General features: G+C 44.2%; 1 protein-coding gene across 4 annotated transcripts in view; it reads left to right on the top strand.

Moving 5' to 3' along the window:
- The window catches only part of smap1 (small ArfGAP 1), a 162343-nt gene that overhangs the window by 87292 nt on the left and 55200 nt on the right, over positions 1 to 19851 (top strand). For all 4 annotated transcript variants that reach the window (XM_080869346.1, XM_080869345.1, XM_080869348.1 and 1 more), the window contains one exon: positions 19763 to 19823. In XM_080869346.1, coding sequence (XP_080725472.1) covers positions 19763 to 19823 — 61 coding nt within the window. The remainder of the gene's footprint in view (positions 1 to 19762; positions 19824 to 19851) is intronic.

Raw genomic sequence — 19851 nt, 5'->3', positions numbered from 1 at the left:
TTCAACAGACGAGCTTTTGAAAACTCGTAGTTGGGTGGCAATTATAATTTTTTTTCATTCAGTACAATCTCAATAATAATCGCAAAACATAGAGACTCTGGGTTTATACGACATTCACACAAATAAACTTCATCAGTATTTCAACCGCGTCATTCATGCAGATGCACACAATAACAGTGCCGTTTATAATGAATTCACAAATCTGACAGTCGGAGACAAAGGCTGTTTAAAACGTCAGTTTTATCACAAAGAAATGTATCCTCTAACATAATAGTAGCAAATGCAGACAGTGTTTTTTTTTTACTTAGTTTTTAGCTTTAATTTGTCAACCTGCTTCATTAAACAGACAAGAATTGTGTTTGTGTGCTTATTGATGAAGTCACCAACGACAGCGTTCGAAAAACACAGTACGGTAAAATATGTGTTGAACGTGTCACCAAAGTAAATATAATTCTAAAGATGCCGCTGACATGAAATTCTCACCATATGTCAATATCAACCCATCCAATCCACACATGCAAAAAAAATCAAAGCATAGATGTCCATAAATTAATTAATAATGAGAAATGAAGTATTGAACACATGAAGAAAGGGAGGTGCAAAAAGTCATGGAAAGTAGTGACACCAGCTGAAATCTGCCTGTAATTAGAAAGCAGTCCTGCCACTTAGTGCACATTAATATCAGCTGTTTCAGTCCCAACAGATGACCTATAAAAAAAGATGTCTTGATACCAACGTATGACACAAGAAACATCTCATGATGGGTAAAACTAGTGAGCTCTCTTAAGAACATCACAAACTTATTGTTGCAAAAAATACTGATGGCATTGGTTACAGAACCATTTCTAAACCACTAAAGGTTCCGGCGAGCACTGTTGGGGAAGTGGAAAGAATTATTAGAAGAGTTCTGAGAGCCAAGGATCACTTGTTGAGAGCTACAGAAAGACCTGGAATCAGCAAGTACAGTTGTTTCAAAGAAAATACTAACCACCATGGCCTGTATGCACACTCACCAGGCAAGACTCCAGTGCTGAAGAGAAAGCATGTTGAAGCTCCATGGTGTGGGAATGTTTTTCAGCATATGACACTGACACACTTCATATAACCGAAGGAGAGATAAATGGAAAATCTGCTGCCATGGATAATGAAGACGAAATGAGGGTGGACCTTTGAGTAAGATAATTACCCCAAACACAGTCAGGGAAACTCTGAGATAGTTTCAGAGAAAGAGAATAAGGCTGCTAGAAAGGCCCAGCCAATCACATCACCAGAATCCAACTAAAAATCTATGGAAGAAACAAAAAAATCAAAATTCATAGAAGGGACCCATGTAACCTTAAGGACTTGCATTCAGTTCAATTCAATTTTATTTATATAGCACCAAATCACAACAACAGTCGCCTCAAGGCTCCTTATATTGTAATGTAGACCCTAATAATACACACAGAGAAAAACTCAACAATCATATAACCTTTGATGAGCAAGTATTTTGGCGACAGTGGGAAGGAAAAACTCCCTTTTAACAGGAAGAAACCTCCTGCAGAACCAGGCTTGTGGGAATGGGGGGGTCCTGCCACTCGTTTTGTCTTCCCTTTCACAGGGGAGGAAGATTGGACCAAAAGCATGCCATGTGACTAGTTCTAGTCCTGTGACTAGGAGGCATCTTGAAGCTGTCATCACCAACAAAGAAATACATTTCATTAAAAGTTTTCAAGACTTTTTCCCTGTGTCATTTCTCATTATGACACATAACTTATGGACATCTATGATTTGATGTCTTTGCATGTGTAGACTGGATGGGTTGCTACCGACATCTGGTGAGAATTGCATGTCAATAGCACCTTTAGAAATATATTTACTTTTACTCATGAAATCGGTGATGTGTTCAATAGTTATTTTACCTGCTGTAAATCCAATTATTTACTGCAAATGAGGCAAGTGCGGCCTTCCTTTTTCACCGTAGGAGTCAGATATTAGAGGGAAGAGGCAGGAGAATGACTGAAAAACCCTAACAGACAGACAGATACTTTCACTCATCTTTGATGTCTGTGGTTAAAAACACTGGACAAAAAGGGGGGCAGTAGATGTCTGGAGCAGTGTTCCACATGAACGGCAGCTTGCTAATCCAAATCCTGCCTCTCCGTGCTTCCACAAATCCTTCTGTGTGAGAGTTTGTGTTTGTGTGTGCAAACAGAAATCCAACCCATCAAGTTTGCGCTTAAAAAAACAGCTGGGCAGCTGTGTGCCCAGCTGTTGAGAGTGTGTGTGTGTGTGTGTGTGTGTGTGTGTGTGTGTGTGTGTGTGTTCCCTAAATCTAACAGAATCTAACTTGATGCTGGCTGTCACTTTCTCAAAACCACAGCCTAACAAGATTCTGGAAGCTCTCCTGTTTAGTGACAAATCAGATTCACTTCTCCAAATACCTGAAGATACCTTGTTTAAATTGGACTTTCTGTGTGTGTGTGTGTGTGTGTGTGTGTGTGTGTGTGTGTGTGTGTGTGTTTGTTGCCAGGGTTGTGATTTGATTAGGTATTCTTTCCCTGAACAGCGCCGTCATGCATCAACCGTCAGACCACACCGTGACCTTCCTCAAGCGCTCCAGTGTGTGTTGTTTTGTTTGTGTCTCTGTGGATGCATATATTTTGAGTGTGTGTGCGCCCTGGGCTTGGTTTGTGTGAGTTTTGCGTGCTTGCACATCAGTATGCATTACTTGAATTTGTTTGTTTTTGCCTTTATCTATAAGAGTGTGTGTTTGTGTGTTTAATCACGTGAGTGTGTTAAATGCAATGGTATCTCCATGACTGTCAGATAAATGTAACTGGGTGGAAGAGGTGCGTGTGTGGCAGCTTAAGATCTTCACTGTGTGACAAAACCTTTTAGTGTGTGTGTGTGTGTGTGTGTGAGAGAGAGAGAGTGTGAGTGTGCGCCTTCGTGCCACCAGCTGAGTGACAGATCGTGTTGAATGGTGCGGAACTGCAGCAGCCGAGCACACTTCACAGCCACTGACTTACTGCGGTGCCACTCAGACACACTCTCTCTCACTCACACACACACACACACACACACACACACACACACACACACACACACGGACTTTGTTATGTGTCTCCGGGTAGAGATAGCAGACTGCTGACTTTATGATATGGATGCCTCCGTCTGTGTTGATAATGCATTTTCAACACACTTCTCCTCACTCCACTTCTAAGGACATAATTCACGCACACATCTGGCCCTCCTCCTCCACCTCACTACATCTCCTCTTCCTCTTCCTCCCCCAACTGTCCATCTTTTGTTTCTTCCATTACTTTACTCGTCATCAGTCTTCATGTCATCTTTCTCCTCCATCCCCATCCTTCCTTTGTCATCCTCTCTTCCTATCATTTATCTTCCCTTTATATCTTTTCCCCCCTCCAACTTCTCATCCTCTTCATCCTTCCCCACCCTTCACATCCAGTACTCACCTTTCTCCTACTAATTGGCCCTTGCTCCACTCTGCCTGCACGCCTCCCTGTTTTTTCCTGCTCCGCTCTAACCCAATTGACCTCTCTGTCCTCCCTTTCTTTCCCTCCTCTGTCATCTCTGGCTCTCCTTTCCCCCCCTTTTTTTCCCTCCTCTCTTTAATGCAGCTGTCTGTCTTGGGCGTCACTTGTTCATCCCGTCATGGCAGCTTTATTATTCTCTTTCATAGCGTTAATAAGGCAGCTGTCAGCCACAAGAAGACAATCCACTCTCAGCAGCATAACTACAGCTACTAATGTTCTCTGCTGCTCCTGATGGTGACATGGCAGTTTCCATCACTAATACTATAAAAGCCACTATTCAAATTAGTACTTTTCAACATTATGACTAGGGCTGCCACAAACGATTATTTTGATAGTCGACTAGTCACCGATTATTTTTGCGATTAGTCGACTAATCAGATCATCATCCATTGGACGTAAAACGTACAGCTTATTGTACCAGCAGCATCTGCTCTTATATAACTATCATTAGCTTACAGCTTTAAGTGTGTAAGGTCTGTGCTAACTAAAAATAAAGACAAGATGATAGTTTATTAAATTTTAATGAAATTTGCAGATTGTTTCGGTGAAGTTTAATAAACTCCTTGCTATCTAAAATATAACGAAGTATATTCTCGAGCATCTCACACTGGCACTGGCATCCTTGTACATGCAGTGCTGCCATCTTCTGTTTCAGTCCGTTATTACACTCTTAAATCCTGCTATTATTCCTGCGTCTTTTATGATCTTACAAAGCTTCAAACGACGCGTCGACTATTAAATCAGTCGTCGACGATTTTGATAGTCGACGTAATCGTGGCAGCCCTAATTATGATGCAGTACAATACGCACTACTCTGCCATCTTGGGTTTTCTTTTTCTTTTTTGTCCCCTTGAATCGTTCATTTGCACATAGAAAGTCGTTCTTGACCTTGCTGCTGGTGACTTCATACCAAACACTATAGCATAATGATTGGGTTATATTTGTAAATAAAATTCTTTCAAAATTCAGGGCCTGCATCCTGTGTAGTTGCATCTTTGCTTTCACTGCTTCTTGCCGGCTACGCTGCATACTGCCGTGTCGTACGCCTCCTCGTGTTTATTCTTCCTCGTTCTGTTATTCGTCCTCTGTTTCTCATCCCTTGGATTTGTCTTCTTTATTTCTCCTTCACTTGCTCGCTTCCACTCCCGCTTTCCCCACCAACCGATTTCCCGCCTTCATCTCGTCCCACTCGTCTCCTTCCACACTATTTGCTTTTCCTCTCGCTCTCTTTAGTGCTGTTTTGTTCTTTGTTTGCTCCATCACCTCACTCTGCCTCTTCTCTTAGGATAAGACATTTGTTTCATCTGCTTCTCCTACGTGTGAAAGAGGACAGTAGACTGTCTGCTGTAAAGTGGCTGAATGCACTCTCAGCGGGTCATCGGCCTGTGTGGAGTCTCAAATTCATGTTTATATACGATGAGTTTATTCGGAAGTTACAGCAACTGAATTAGTTTTTTTACCCTTCAGCCTGAAATGTTGGTTCACTTTGTGAATATGAAAATTTGAGAAAGATGTCACCTAGGGGTTTCAAATTGATACCACATGTGCATCTTTTAAAAATCTCAGACATCTTTTAATATCATTTACTTTGACCTCAAGGTCAAGGTCAGAGGCCTAGTTTTGAACATGATAAGTCGAGAAAGATGACGTGTAGTGTGACAAATATGCAAAAGAAATCAGGCAAATACTTTTTCGTTGCACTGTATGTAAAGAATAATCTGTGTTAGATATTTAGGACCACGATCCATGGGCAGACATGGGGACGCACTGTTTCAAGTAGTGGCTGTTGCTCATGAGAGTAGCAGGTCATCTACCAACCTGAAGGTCGTCGGTTTGATCTCTGGCTGCTCCTGTCATATTAAAGTGTCCTCGGGCAAGATATTAGCCCCAAGTTACTCTCGGATGTGTTCATCTGAGTATGAATATTTGATAGAAAACACTTTGATGTAGGAAAAGAAAGTGTTTGTATGAATGGGGGCTCAAGTAGAGTAGACGAGTGCTACACAAGAATGAGTCCACTCATTTTTTTTAAAGTAAAATAAATAAATTAAAGGAAGAAAAGATTTTCTCCCAAAAAGCCACTGACAGCAAACATATGCTCACTTACATGCACACTAGTAAACATTTACAGCTGTGTTTGTGCTCTTACACAGATGGGTTCAGTAGGTTTAAAATGCTGCTTGGAGCCAAACACCCTCCACATGAGTAGTAGAGTTTTGAGCCGTGCTCCTCGAGCAGTTAAACCAGTGTAGGCAAAGGGTGTGTTTTGCATATTTAATTGTCTGCACTTATTTCCCAATATTCATTTAATCTGTTCCAAAATATGTAGTAGTTCTGATGAAACTTGATGATTTAACTTTCTGTTTAAGGCATTGTTCAGTGGGATAATAATCTCCATAGCATTTTAATTTCAAACTAAACTATATCGTGTGCCCTTTTAATATAATTGCGAACACCACATTATTCGCACATTATTGCATTGTTATTCAGCGGCCCCGACAGCAGCGCCCTTTTTTCTGTCTTGCACGTTGTTTGACCTGTTGTGCTGAAGATGGTAGACATCCATAAATACTAAAGGTCATGCCTCTGTGTGCATGTACAATCTGCTGTTTTCCCTTTGAGATGTCAGCCTGTGCTGTCCACTTAATATAAGCTCAGCGTAGAAGCGGAAATGCCAGGTATGCTTTCCAACTCCTGCTTATCGCCTCATCAAGCACTTTCTATAACAGCATTATTTCACACTTTGATGTAATTTGAACGCGGCATGTACCTGGAGAATGTTAACTCCAGTTTCAGGCAACGAGTGAATGAATATTCATACACAGTCTCAGGCAGCTCGTTCCCAGATCATGTCCAGGTCTTTGCCTTATACATTTTGTCTCCTTTTGCACTTGCTGTCATTGGTGTTTATATAATATATATATTATAAAAATATTATAAAGTATAATATATCTATATTTTATATTTGAAATTATATACATATGCACTATATTATATTAAATAAGATATATGTTACAGTGAAGTAGTGAGCCGACCTTCATTTCTTTATATTTTGTTAGATATGGTTCTGGAATGATTCTCTTCTTGGGATGTTTCTGCCTTTTGTTCTGTTGTCGTCAAAATGAATCAACACTGCTTCAATAATGTTGACGTCAGGCTCTGAGGAGCATTAGCAGTGTGTTGTAGACATAACTGCTGGAAAAATCAAGCTTTTGACAATCAGATGCTTTCCAAATCGTATTGCACGGTAGCTCAAAATCTGGTGGCACTGTTCTGCGTTCATAATTACATGAGTTTTGAGCAGGTTCCCACACCACTGACTGTCTCCCCAAACCACGACAGAGCCTCCAGCATGCTTTCACAGACGAGTGTGTAGACTCTCCTGACCACCTTCATACATATTTAAAGATTTGTGTGAAAAATTTTACATTTTGGATTCATTCATAACCTGTTACCACTGAGCTTCAGTCCAGTTCTTGTGTAATTTGGCATACCTCAGCCTTTTTTGTAGCTTTAACTGAAGAAATGGGAAAAAATTGTGTTTTTGGCAACAGCTGCTAGTAACACAGTGCCTAAAGATACAGTTCAAAGTGGGTTCTCGGCTACATTTTCTGTTATGTGTAGACGCAACACTTCACTGGGTCAGTGTTGAGTGGCTCACAGTAAATAAATTAATAATAATAATAATAATAATAATAATAATAATAATAATAATAATAATAATAATAATAATAATAATTCCTCTCAAATGGACTGGACTGAAAATTTGAAAAAAACGTTTTTGGTCTTTAATAATTGTTCAAAACCACTTGAAAAAATTACAAGAAATTCTGGTTGTTTGGATACTTAATACAGTCCCGATAAAAGTTTAAGACCATTTAAAAAATGGCAAAAATATCATATTTTGCATGGTTGGATCTCACGGCGCGACATCACTGCTGAGGTGGGACGCAGTAAGACAGTCATTTGGAATATTTTAAACGATTCTGAGGGTTATGGAACAAAAAGTCAAGTGGAAGACCCAAAAGAATTTCACCAATTGGCTGTCCATCAAGACACTGGACGATCCTCGACCCAAATTGAGGCCGTTACTGGTGCCAACTGCAGCCCCACAACCATCAGACGGCATCTGACACTCAAGGGCTTCAAAAACAAAAACGTCTTCAAAGGCCTCGTCTCCTTGAACGCCACAGAACTGACCGTTTGGACTTTAAGCACCAAACATGGGGCATTGAAAGGTAGAAGAAAGTTTTCTTCTCTGATGAGAAAAAACTTAACCTTAATGGTCCTGATGGTTCCCAACGTTACTGGCATGACAAGCAGATCCCACCTGAGATGTTCTCTAGGCGCCACAGTGGAGGGGGCGCCATAATGATTTGGGGTGCTTTTTCCTTCGGTGGAACAATGGAGCGTCGTTAAACAGCTGCAGGCTATGTCCAGATGTTGCAGAGAGTGTCCATTATGACTGAGGGTCCTCGTCTGTGTGGCAACAACTGGGTTTTTCAACAGGACAGCGCTACAGTACACAATGCTCACAGGACAAAGGACCTCTTCCAGGAGAATAACAGCACTCTTTTGTTGTGTGGCTTCATTTTGGCTGTTTAACATCGCTCAGCTTGATCGAAAGTTGCAACAAAGCCGCTAAACTGGACCTTGCGCTGACATGTTGTGTCTGTTTTTACTCAGCAACTTCTTGTTAAAGGGAGGTAGATTAGACTGAGCAGGCAGTGCTTCACTGTCACTTGGCTTGTCTGTTGAGTACATCAGGGAGGAACTTACAGCAGGCTGCGCCCCAGCGCAGACGTTCCGTGTGACAGCCGTCAGATGGTGGCTTTGACTGGTGTGTATTTGACAGGTGATCTGATTTGACAGCAGCCATAAGAGAGTTTAGTTTGCTTGGTGCATTTCATTCAAACTGCCATCGCCATCAAGTAAAGACTCTATTCACCTGTTTGGGGGGCTGGTTATCGATTGGCGTCTCCCTTCCAATTCCACATTCTCTCTTCAAACACAGCTGACCCTGACAGCCAGTCACAGTCTGTCGCTGGCCGTCTGTCAGCTGCATCACTTTGTGTCACCTCAGATAACTAATTACAAGGGATACTCGTTTCTCCATAACCAGATTGTGGGCAGGAATGTTCTGCGTGACTGTCAAGCGTTAGGCCACAAATTTTGGCAGCATGTCTTTCCAAATCCTTCCGAATATACAGAAGAAAATTTAAGCTTTTCACCCACAGTGATATTTAGGATTTCCTTATTTATTTCTTCTCTGTTTCACAGCTGCTGTGTGGGATGTAGCATTGAAAGGCTATGTAGTCTCAATTTTGTCACACTCTGCATGCTCTGAAATCAAATGGACAGGCATACAGTAACACGCTCACTTGTTGCTGTCTTCTTGCAAAGGCCCGTGATGGACTTAAGAGAATTTAAGACTAAAGTTCGATCTGTTTTTCTGTGTAAATTTGATAATATACAGCTTTGATGACAAATATTTTAGATCATATTAGATCTTGACTGAATCTACAATATACTGATGCTGTTAAGCCCGGGGTCAGCAACCTTTAAGACCCAAAGAGCCATTTGGACCCGGTTTGCACGGAAAAGAAAACACTGGGAGCCGCAAATCCTTTTTGACATCTAAAATGAAGATAACACTACACACATTGTTTTTTACCTTTATGCTTTGTATAAACAACTATAGTGTGTTGCTTATGAAATCCATGAAAGGCTACAAAGTAAATGCAATTTTATTTATTTACTGAACACATTTTGAACTCTTAAAAAATTATAACAAAAAATAAAAACATCCAGTTGAAGGTCTCTCTTAAATGAATTAAAAAGCTGAACTTAAATTATCCATGTCGCAAACAAAAACTGATCCTTATATCGCCTTTGGGCTTTCGGAGCATGTAGAGCCTTGACCTGAATTTTAAAAATAATCGGAAAAAAGTGAATAATAAATATTTGCAAAATATCTGCATAAATATTTATTTTACCTGGTTAATGTGTATGGCGGGGCGTGGCCTGCAGTGCCGCTGCAGGAGAGGTGGTCGCACCTGAGCGTCATCTGCAATCAGGCTTCGCCGCCTTAAAGTCTGCGCTCTCTCTGCTGTTGTGTTATGTGTCGGGCTGTGTGCTGGAAAGCTAAAGCCAGCTGCATGTGTACAGCAACCGTGTGTGAAAAGTGGTTAATAAAGAGAAGCTGTAAAGCATGTTCATGCAAACGTTGTCGGGTCTGCCGTGGTATGTTTACAATGGGACTCCTGCTCCTAACCTCTGCGCACAGCTTCTGCAGACCGGGGCTGTACGAAGTCACTTTCATCTTTACGCAGGACTGTAAGCTGCCGTCTGTGAGGTGTGAGCGGGTTTTTTTTATATTTGTATTTTATCATTATCTCTTTTATTGAGAAAGCAATTGAACATAACAGTGGTATGGCTTTTTACACTCTTTGCTTTCACATTTTTTAGATTATAATTGAAAAGAAAAAAGAGAAAAAAAGAGAAAAAAGATGAGAGAAAAGAATAAAAAGACTTGCGTTAGGAGGTAGCAAGGCAGGTAAGTTCACATAATACTCAGGGCTTTAACGTAAAAAAAAAAAGCATGGTTCATAAAAAAATCACACCTCACAGGCTTAACATGTCCATTTAGACCATATTCTGCAAAAGGTATTCCTCTGAAGTTTAAGAGAAAATGACAATTGTTCCATCGTATAGATCTCTTGTACAGAATGTATCCAATCTTCCATCGTTGGTGGTTCAGGCTTAAGCCCTCTCCTCGTAAGGGGCTTCTTACTTGCAGCCAGTAGGATATACAAGAGTCTTCTATCATTGGAATTCAGTTTATCCACTGGTACATTACACAAAAATATGGTCTCAAAGGTTAAAAGAAAAACAAATGAAAAAACATTTTGTAGATGTTCATGGATTAGAGACCAATACTGGCGAATAACTTTGCAATCCCAAAAGATATAGAAACCATCTCCCCCACATCTCCAACATTTGTCACCAGTTCCCCGATATGTTTGTTGAGCAGGTGTGATGAAAAATTTCCTGATGCTTTCTTCAGCAAAATTCACGCCAAACATTAGACTCAGTGGTAGCCCACTGTATCTTGCATGCGTGGCCCCAACACTCCTCTATAATTGACAAATTACCTTCTTTTTCCCACATTGCTTTAATATACATAGTGCGGTTAATACGGAAAAATAATACTCTTTGACAACTAGAGGGTTCATCGTTAGCAATCCTAAAAGCACACAAAACAAGCATTTTATCAACACAAGAAAAATCCTGAGAACCTTCCAGTTGCATTTTCAAACTAAATTGAATAAGCTTTTAATTAAGTATGGTACACTTTGTTAAAAAAATGCTGAATCCCAGTTGCCTCACCATTTGCTGTTGCAGAGCAAAATTTGACATAAGGGTCTTCTTTATATTAAGTTCTTTGAATAAATAAATAAATAAATAAACCAATTAACAAATTTGCAAAAGTGATGAGAATTTAATTAATGGTGGCCTTGAGAGGTCAAACTGCAATTTAAGAAAATGCCACATGAGAAGAAAGAAAAGCTCTGCAAAAGCACACGAAACACAACAGAAGGTGAATAAAAAGTATTGGAAATTATAAAAATCTGCACCAAAAACACAATAGACTGAATGTTTTGGGTCCAAAACAGCTGCGAAAGTGACAAGCTAGCAATAAACGGCTAATAGCAAACATGTAGCTACAGTACTGTGTGACTCGTGCAATTAAAACATACATTACCTGCATCTTTTTCTGTCACAACACCAATGGATCGTTTCAGTGAATCCTTCTCATGTTGTAGTTTCTGTCACATTAACGTTGCCCCAGAAACACTCCTGTTGTGCTTTATTTCTGTTTTGTTAGCTTTTGCAGGTGTTTTCTTAAGTTGCAGTGCCCTTGACCTCTCAGGGCCACCGTAGATTTTGGTTTTTGGTTTGAATTGTTTTTTCTTTTTTCAATCCATTATTTACAGTGTTTTCTCTGTTTACTCTGTCACCATTTGCTGCCTCCCACCTCCCCAATCCCCTTTTTATTCTTTTATATTGATTTAAGATTTATCTCATAAGACAAACTGGGAGGATTTTTTAATAGAAATTTTCAACATTTCTAACTGTACAGAAATTTATCATGCAGTTATTGGCCACTAACTTAAGTGAATCTTACTAATATGTATTCCTCAACCTTAGTTTCATTATTGCTTTTCCTTAAAAATTCCCTAGAATGGTCCTTTACTGTTTCCCAATATGAATGCATTGCACAGTCCAACCTCTGGCTGCTGTACAGAGATGCTCCTTCCTTCTGCAGTTCATGCGCTGCTGTTCACACTTTGCTGCAGTCCCAACACACATCAATTTACAGCCAATGCATTCCTGATTAGGCATGGACACGGTAATTGTTTTCATTGCCTTGGATTGGAACAACATAGAATCGAATGTGCTCCATCGATCTTTTGTTGGGGGGCCAATTGGGTTTGTTACCAGTGTTGTAGATCTCTCTTGGCCCATGCATTACCCTTTTAGACTCTCTCTCTCTCACCACTTCTTTTTCTCCGATGTTCCACTGTCTGTCTCCACACCCCTTCACTCTTGTGTCTTCCCTGAACATTAATCCCCATCTTTCTCTTCCTTGCTGTCGTTCTTTCATTAGCCGCTTTCCTTGTCTTCTTCTCCTACCTGCACTACTTTCCAATTCTGCTCAACTTATCAGGTTTAAAGCTAAATTAGCACGATTACATATCAGTAACCAATATCACCAAGGTAGTATATCCCTGATAAACTTCTAAAATATGACAGGCTGATTGAATAGAGGCCATGAAAGAGCTTAAGGAATGATGATGCGAGAAACATTATGCCAAAAATGATGCTGTGCATCTTGTGGACATGGCCACCATCACGGCCAATAGAACTTGTGTTAAAATTCGTCTTCTCTGTTCTGGGGTTTTATATGTCAGGACATAACAAATATCTAGTTTTTTACAAGCTCTTAAAATAAAGCGAATAAAACCTGAAATGAACAACATATAACATGTTACACTGTTGGTATTGATTTAACAAAAACTAAGCCAGAATGCAGAAACGAGCATGAAAATCTAATAACAGCCCATAATTATATAGCTTAGATAGAACTTGACTGCATGCTGAGGTGGCAGTTCAGCCATTTGATTCATGTCACAGCAGCTCATGAGTGAATGAACATGGTGTAATACAAGTACTTTAAGAAGTACATTTTTCCAAACACTTACATTTACTTAGATTTACTTGAGTAGGGTTAGGGGTTGCCACTTTAGCATGCAGTCAAGTTCTATACTCTTGCTAAGGACCTACTAATTTTATTCAGGTGTTGCAACAGGGACACATGGAAAGGTTTCAGGATACCGGGCCTCGAGGACTGGAGTTTGAGACCCCTGGCTTAGACTTTCCAACGCCTTGATTCTTTTTTTTCTTTTGTTGTAGAATTGCTGCTGTGGGAGATAGTCGTAACTGGCCTGGTTCTTACACAGTGCTTTTCTATTCTACTCGACTACTCAAAGTGCTTTATACAGCATCCCTCATTCACCCATTGACGCCTATTGATACCAGCCTTTCTTCTACGTCCAATTGCTGTCTATCTAACATTCGTGCGCATCAGAGAGCAACTTGGGGTTCAGTATGTTGCCCAAGGGCACTTTGGCATACACACTGGAGCAGCCAGGGGATTGGACCAAGAGCCTTTCAGATAGTGTATAACCTGTATTTCCTGAGCCTTGGTGCCAAGAATCTTTCTTTGTATTCCAGAATGTTGATTCTTTAGTGGGAGAAACATTTTTGTCTCTCATTCAAGTCACTCCCTCAGTCTCCATATTGGAATTTCTTTACTTGGATGACCAACATACCATTGTACTGTATCACCCCAATCATGCCTGGGATCTTTGTCCTGTTTACAATGACCCAACTGTTAGAGTGAATTGTTAAATGTTGTCATTTTTATGCTTGCCAACTCTGATGAAAGAAATTCCACTGTCCTTCCCCCCCAAATTCTTGATCTGCTTCTTTTGATGTAAGCTTCCTGCGTTTACGACCCTTTGGTCAGCAGGAGGTCTGACACACACACACACACACACACACACACACACACACACACACACACACACACACACACACACACACACACACACACACACACACACACTTAAATACAGAAGTTCACACATATACATACAATGCCTTGTCTTAGAACCATGTGGGCGTGGCTTTGTTCTGAAGTGGTTTGTGTGAACTGTGTCTCAATAAAAAGGGCAGCAAGGGAGGTCGTCGTCGAGGTCATTTTCGTGGTGGACACAGGCCTCCCTTGTGCAAGTGATTGATCGATCGACTGTCTTGTTTTCTTCATGATGAATAAGTCTCTAGAATTAGCGGGGCTTGTGGAAACACAGACCCAACACCAACTTTGGCCAGGCTTTAGAAGTCGGAAAGATGGCCTCGCATGACACTAGAATACTTACTTACGCTGCCTGTCATTCTACTTTTAAGTACCCGTACAAGTCAGCCAGCAGACTGAGAGCAAAGTGCTCTATTGGGGTGATACAGTACAATAGTATGTAAGATAAGATGGGGGCTAATTATTTAAGACCTTATATATGAGGAGAATGATTTTAAATTTGATTCTGGATTTCACAGGGAGCCAATGAAGAGAAGCCAATATCGGGGAAATATGTAATTTCTTTCTAGTATCTGTCAGTACACTCTAGAGCATTTAGGATGAATTGAAGGCTTTTAAAGGAAATTTTTAGGACATTATTTGAAAGGTAACATCCTCTAGTTTCTGAATATTTAACATCTAAACCAAAACCCAACAGCTAACAAAAACTGACTCTGCTGCCACAGATACCACGTAATTCTGTAGGAAAATGCGTTCTGACAGTTGTTTCTGTTACGGCCGAGAGGGCCAGGCTGTGGGTGTGGACTCAAATGCAGACACAGAGGGGAGGCAAAATGGGCATGAACACAGTGCTTTATTTACAGTACCTAGTTAAATTACAAAACAGGAAACTATGAATGCTATGAACTGTGGAAGCTATGAGCTGAGAACTGTGAGGCCAAACTATGAACATGAAACTCTGAGTGCTATGACTAGGTGCAAGATTTCATAGACGGATCCTGGGAATGGAAAAAGGGGCAGCGGCTTGGGTGGAGGTACACAGTCACTATAATGAGAAGAGACAGGCAGTCAGTAGCGGTCTAGTGAATCGTAGCCAAAGGATTAGACTGTGGTGTTTTGGGCTTACGCGTTGCAGGTGAAAGTGTCATGTGAGGAGGGGGTGTCCAAGGGGGTCCGGGTGAGGAGTGTCCAGAGAGGGTCCAGAATATACTTTGAGCAAGGGACCTGGCAGGGAGGCAGGCAGGTGGAGTCTTATGATGATAAGGAAGCAACCAGATGACAGAACCAGTGTCCAGGCGGAGATGAGTGTAGTTCAGCTTGTGAAGCGTGACGGCCAGGTGGGTCCTATGACAAAGAAAACACGGTGAGGAGAAATGCAATTGTTAAGAGGCTCTCACAAGGGCTTGGCGGCGTAGCACTAACGTGAGTTAGCAGTAGATCTGGCAGAGGTCTGTTGTGAGCGCTGGTCTTATATGCTGGTGACTTGATTGGAATCAGGTGTGAAAGCTGATTGGAGTCTCTGCCTGAAGGTGGAGCCCAGCAGAGTGGAAAAACCCCGCACTCACCTGGACCAGGACAGTTTCTCTCCAATTAAGTTCAGTGATTGTAAGATACATTCCTAAAACATATCTCAATATAATACATATTGAGCTGCACCACAAACCTTATTCTCTTAAGTTGGGATTAATTCCTTTCTTTTGCTGATTCACTGCTTCACTTTGTGAAACACAACATTTAGCAACTGATCCTGCCAGCAGGAATGTACATTACATCAGCCTGTGCATATATGCAGGCTAGTAAGTCATTAAAGCATCAAACACTTCATGTTGTCACGGTCTCGCTGGCAGACCGTGGGGATGTGGGGAAAGGAGGACCCAAAATGCAGGACTCTACAGTGCAACAGTGTTTATTTACAGTGGTGACAATCCGAACAACAATAAATCCCCCCGTGCGATCCCAACTCCCGTTCCGTGTCTTCTCCTTTATCCCGTGCTCCGTGCTCTGTCTCCGTTCCCTGTGTACTCTCCGTGTGCTGCCTCCTGGTCGCCACAATTCCTCCTGAGGAAACACGCATACCAAAGGCAGCCGTGAGTACAAAACCTAACAGTAGACTTGCACTAACCTTGCACAATACACTTAAGACTGACGGGAAGTCACTCAACGATCCAGCGTCGAGGAGCTCTCAGCCACACTGTTTTGAAGCTCCTCTGACGAGGCTTGATCGGCGCCAGGTGTGTGTGGATTCCTGGGTGGGACCGGTCAGCTGGCAGGGCCACACCCACCAGGCCTAAAAGTGCCTGCCACGACCGCACCCTCACATACACAAGCACACACCCCTAAACACCTGACAGTACACCAACACGGAAAAAACAGGACAGCAGACACAACCATAATAACAACAACCACAATAATGATAATAATAATAATAATAATAATAACTACAATAGTAGTCCACACTGCTCACGGACCCCGAATCCCTGGAACTGGGTCCGTGACAGTACCCCCCCTCTAAGGGTCGGCACCCGACGACCCAAAAACAAAACAAAAACCACAGTACAACCAACCCCGGGCGGGCGGCGGGGGGTCCCGGACGGAGGGCCCCAAAACCCCAGTTCAAATGTCCAACCACTGCCATGGTGGGAACAACAGTTCTTGCGGCCGACCCAGTGGACCGCAAGCAGGCAAAACTCGCTACGGGTCAGGCAGTGGTGGGAAAACAGTTCGGGCGGCCTACCTCCAACCCCATGATGGAAGCGGAACGCTTCAGGCGGCCTGCCACGGATCCGGTGGCGGCGGCGCTGCTCCTCCGGCGCCCTGCCACGGGTCCGGTGGCGGCGGAACGGTTCTGGTGGCCTGCCACGGGTCCGATGGCAACGTCGCTGCTCCGGTGAGCAACAGCGAGGCGTGGCACATGGTCTATGACGCGCCGGTCGCTGACGTGGACGCACTGGACGTGGATGGCGTGGAGGCCGCGCTAGACGTGGAGGTCCCTCCGGTTCGCTGACCTCCGGCTGAGCGGGTCCCTCCTCGGCTGGCAGCGAGAGCCCCTCCGCGGCTGGCAGCGAGAGCCCCTCTGCGGCTGGCAGCGAGAGCCCCTCCGCGGCTGGCGGCTCGCTGAGCTCCTCTGCTGGCGGCTCGCTGAGCTCCTCCGGCTCGGGCTCGCTGAGCTCCTCCGGCTCGGGCTCGCTGAGCTCCTCCGGCTCGGGCATGCTGAGCTCCTCCGGCTCGCTGAGCTGCTCCGGCTCGCTGAGCTCCTCCGGCTCGGGCATGCTGAGCTCCTCCGGCTCGGGCATGCTGAGCTCCTCCGGCTCGGGCATGCTGAGCTCCTCCGGCTCGGGCATGCTGAGCTCCTCCGGCTCGGGCATGCTGAGCTCCTCCGGCTCGCTGAGCTGCTCCTGCTCGGGCACGCTGAGCTCCTCCGGCTCGCTGAGCTCCTGCTCGGGCATGCTGAGCTCCTCCGGCTCGGGCATGCTGAGCTCCACAGCTGGCGACGCGGGCTCCTCCCGCTCGCTGAGCTCCCGCTCGGGCATGCTGAGCTGCTCCGGCTCGCTGAGCTGCTCCGGCTCGCTGAGCTGCTCCGGCTCGCTGAGCTGCTCCGGCTCGCTGAGCTGCTCCTGCTCGCTGAGCTGCTCCTGCTCGCTGAGCTGCTCCTGCTCGGGCATGCTGAGCTCCTCCGGCTCGCTGAGCTCCACAGCTGGCGACGCGGGCTCCTCCCGCTCGCTGAGCTCCCGCTCGGGCATGCTGAGCTCCTCCGGCTCGCTGAGCTCCACAGCTGGCGACGCGGGCTCCTCCCGCTCGCTGAGCCGCTCCTCCGGCTGCGACGCGGGTATAGATGGTCGTTGATCCGGAGGTGAAGATGGCGATGCGGAAGCTGCAGGTGGCGAAGATGACGGTCGAGCGGGTGATGTGGATGGTGAAGTCGAGAGTTCTGCGGTCGCTGCAGTCTGATGGGACGCTGGTGGAGAAGTAGCTGCAAAGGGCGGAGGTGATAATGGTGCGGCAGCTACTCGTGGTAGACTGGACAGCGATGTAGAAACAACAGGCGGGTGACATAATGGCAGGGTAGTTCCAGCAGGCATATCAGCCTCCAACTGAGGATGAAGACGAGAGGCTGACTGGACTGGCTGTGCTACGGCTACAGGCTGGGCAGCTGGCTGTGCTACGGCTACAGGCTGGGCAGCTGGCTGTGCTACGGCTACAGGCTGGGCAGCTGGCTGTGCTACGAGGTTAGCTTTCACACAGTCCCGTGAATAAACAGATGAGGTGAATGAAGATGAATTGTCCATATGACTCACCACAGCCGGCTGTTGGAAAGTTTTAGAGTCTGACTGCGGTGAGGCACGCCGGCGGCGCAAGCGTCGCTTCTTTAACGATGCCGGGGCCAGCGTATCAGGCTGAGGTTCCACCAGCCGGCCGGACAGGAGAGCAGCTGCGTGATTTTGAGCTGCCGGTCCTTGGTCTGCTGACTCAGCAGGTGCCGCAGAGGTGAGTGGAGATGTGGTGAGGTGCAGAGGGCGTGTGAAACGTTTCCCCCGCAATGGAGGGTCCAACAAGCGAGCTGCAAGCGACGGCGGGGAGGCTATCAGCCTATGAAAAAAGAAATAGGCAGCAAGGGCTCCCAGGGAGGTTGCCATATCCTCCTCGCCCGGACAGCCCAAACCAAACAGCTCAAAACAGGAACTTTCCCTCAGCGTGGTTATAATCGAAATTAGTCTCTTAATGTCCAAAAAGCTCACAGATGAGGTGATTGATGATAAGAAGGAATCAAAAAATACGACCTGTAAGTGTCTCTGATGTGGATCTGCCGCCTGGATAATGCTCCGACAGTATTTCCAGAGCTGGGCGAGCAATTCCTCCTGTGAGACGGTCCTTGAGTCCGCTGGGCCCATAATGGCTGGATCGTTCTGTCACGGTCTCGCTGGCAGACCGTGGGGATGTGGGGAAAGGAGGACCCAAAATGCAGGACTCTACAGTGCAACAGTGTTTATTTACAGTGGTGACAATCCGAACAACAATAAATCCCCCCGTGCGATCCCAACTCCCGTTCCGTGTCTTCTCCTTTATCCCGTGCTCCGTGCTCTGTCTCCGTTCCCTGTGTACTCTCCGTGTGCTGCCTCCTGGTCGCCACAATTCCTCCTGAGGAAACACGCATACCAAAGGCAGCCGTGAGTACAAAACCTAACAGTAGACTTGCACTAACCTTGCACAATACACTTAAGACTGACGGGAAGTCACTCAACGATCCAGCGTCGAGGAGCTCTCAGCCACACTGTTTTGAAGCTCCTCTGACGAGGCTTGATCGGCGCCAGGTGTGTGTGGATTCCTGGGTGGGACCGGTCAGCTGGCAGGGCCACACCCACCAGGCCTAAAAGTGCCTGCCACGACCGCACCCTCACATACACAAGCACACACCCCTAAACACCTGACAGTACACCAACACGGAAAAAACAGGACAGCAGACACAACCATAATAACAACAACCACAATAATGATAATAATAATAATAATAACTACAATAGTAGTCCACACTGCTCACGGACCCCGAATCCCTGGAACTGGGTCCGTGACACATGTAGTGTCGTAGCAGTCAAAATTGCCTCAGGATCCATAGATGAAATCATACTCTCCACTGAAATCAAATGTAATAGAATTGTTGAGGTCATGTTAGTAGGGTGAGTCAAAATGCCAACTTCTTGGTTCTGCTGTGGAAGTCACAGAATGTACTCGATGGCCCATATAATGAGGATATGATTAACTAAAAGTCATCCTGACAAACTTGCAGTAGAAAAGGTTTGCAGACTATAGCTGCATTAAAAGGAGATTACTCATCTTAGGGCCAGTTGCTCTCATTGATGATCCAATCTAGTATTTTTAATAAGGATCAATATTGGATTGTTATACAGAATCGTGAAAGGTCTAGTCTCTATGGATGTAATTACCATCTACAGTCTAGCAATGTTATAATTTTGATCAAATACCCTGCTTGAACAAATCAAATATTATATTTTATATCAATATTATATATATATTTCTCTTTTCTCTTTGTTCTCCTCAACAGGCAGAGTACAGAGGCAGTCCTAAGAACGGCACAGAGTCAGCCGTGGACCTGCTGGGTCTGGGTAAGCCATAAACAGCCTTCTTACAGCT

Source organism: Rhamphochromis sp. 'chilingali' (assembly GCF_963969265.1).
Source record: "Rhamphochromis sp. 'chilingali' genome assembly, chromosome: 20".
In the NCBI taxonomy this organism is placed as follows: Eukaryota; Metazoa; Chordata; class Actinopteri; order Cichliformes; family Cichlidae; genus Rhamphochromis; species Rhamphochromis sp. 'chilingali'.
This window is presented reverse-complemented; position numbering and strand designations above follow the sequence as displayed.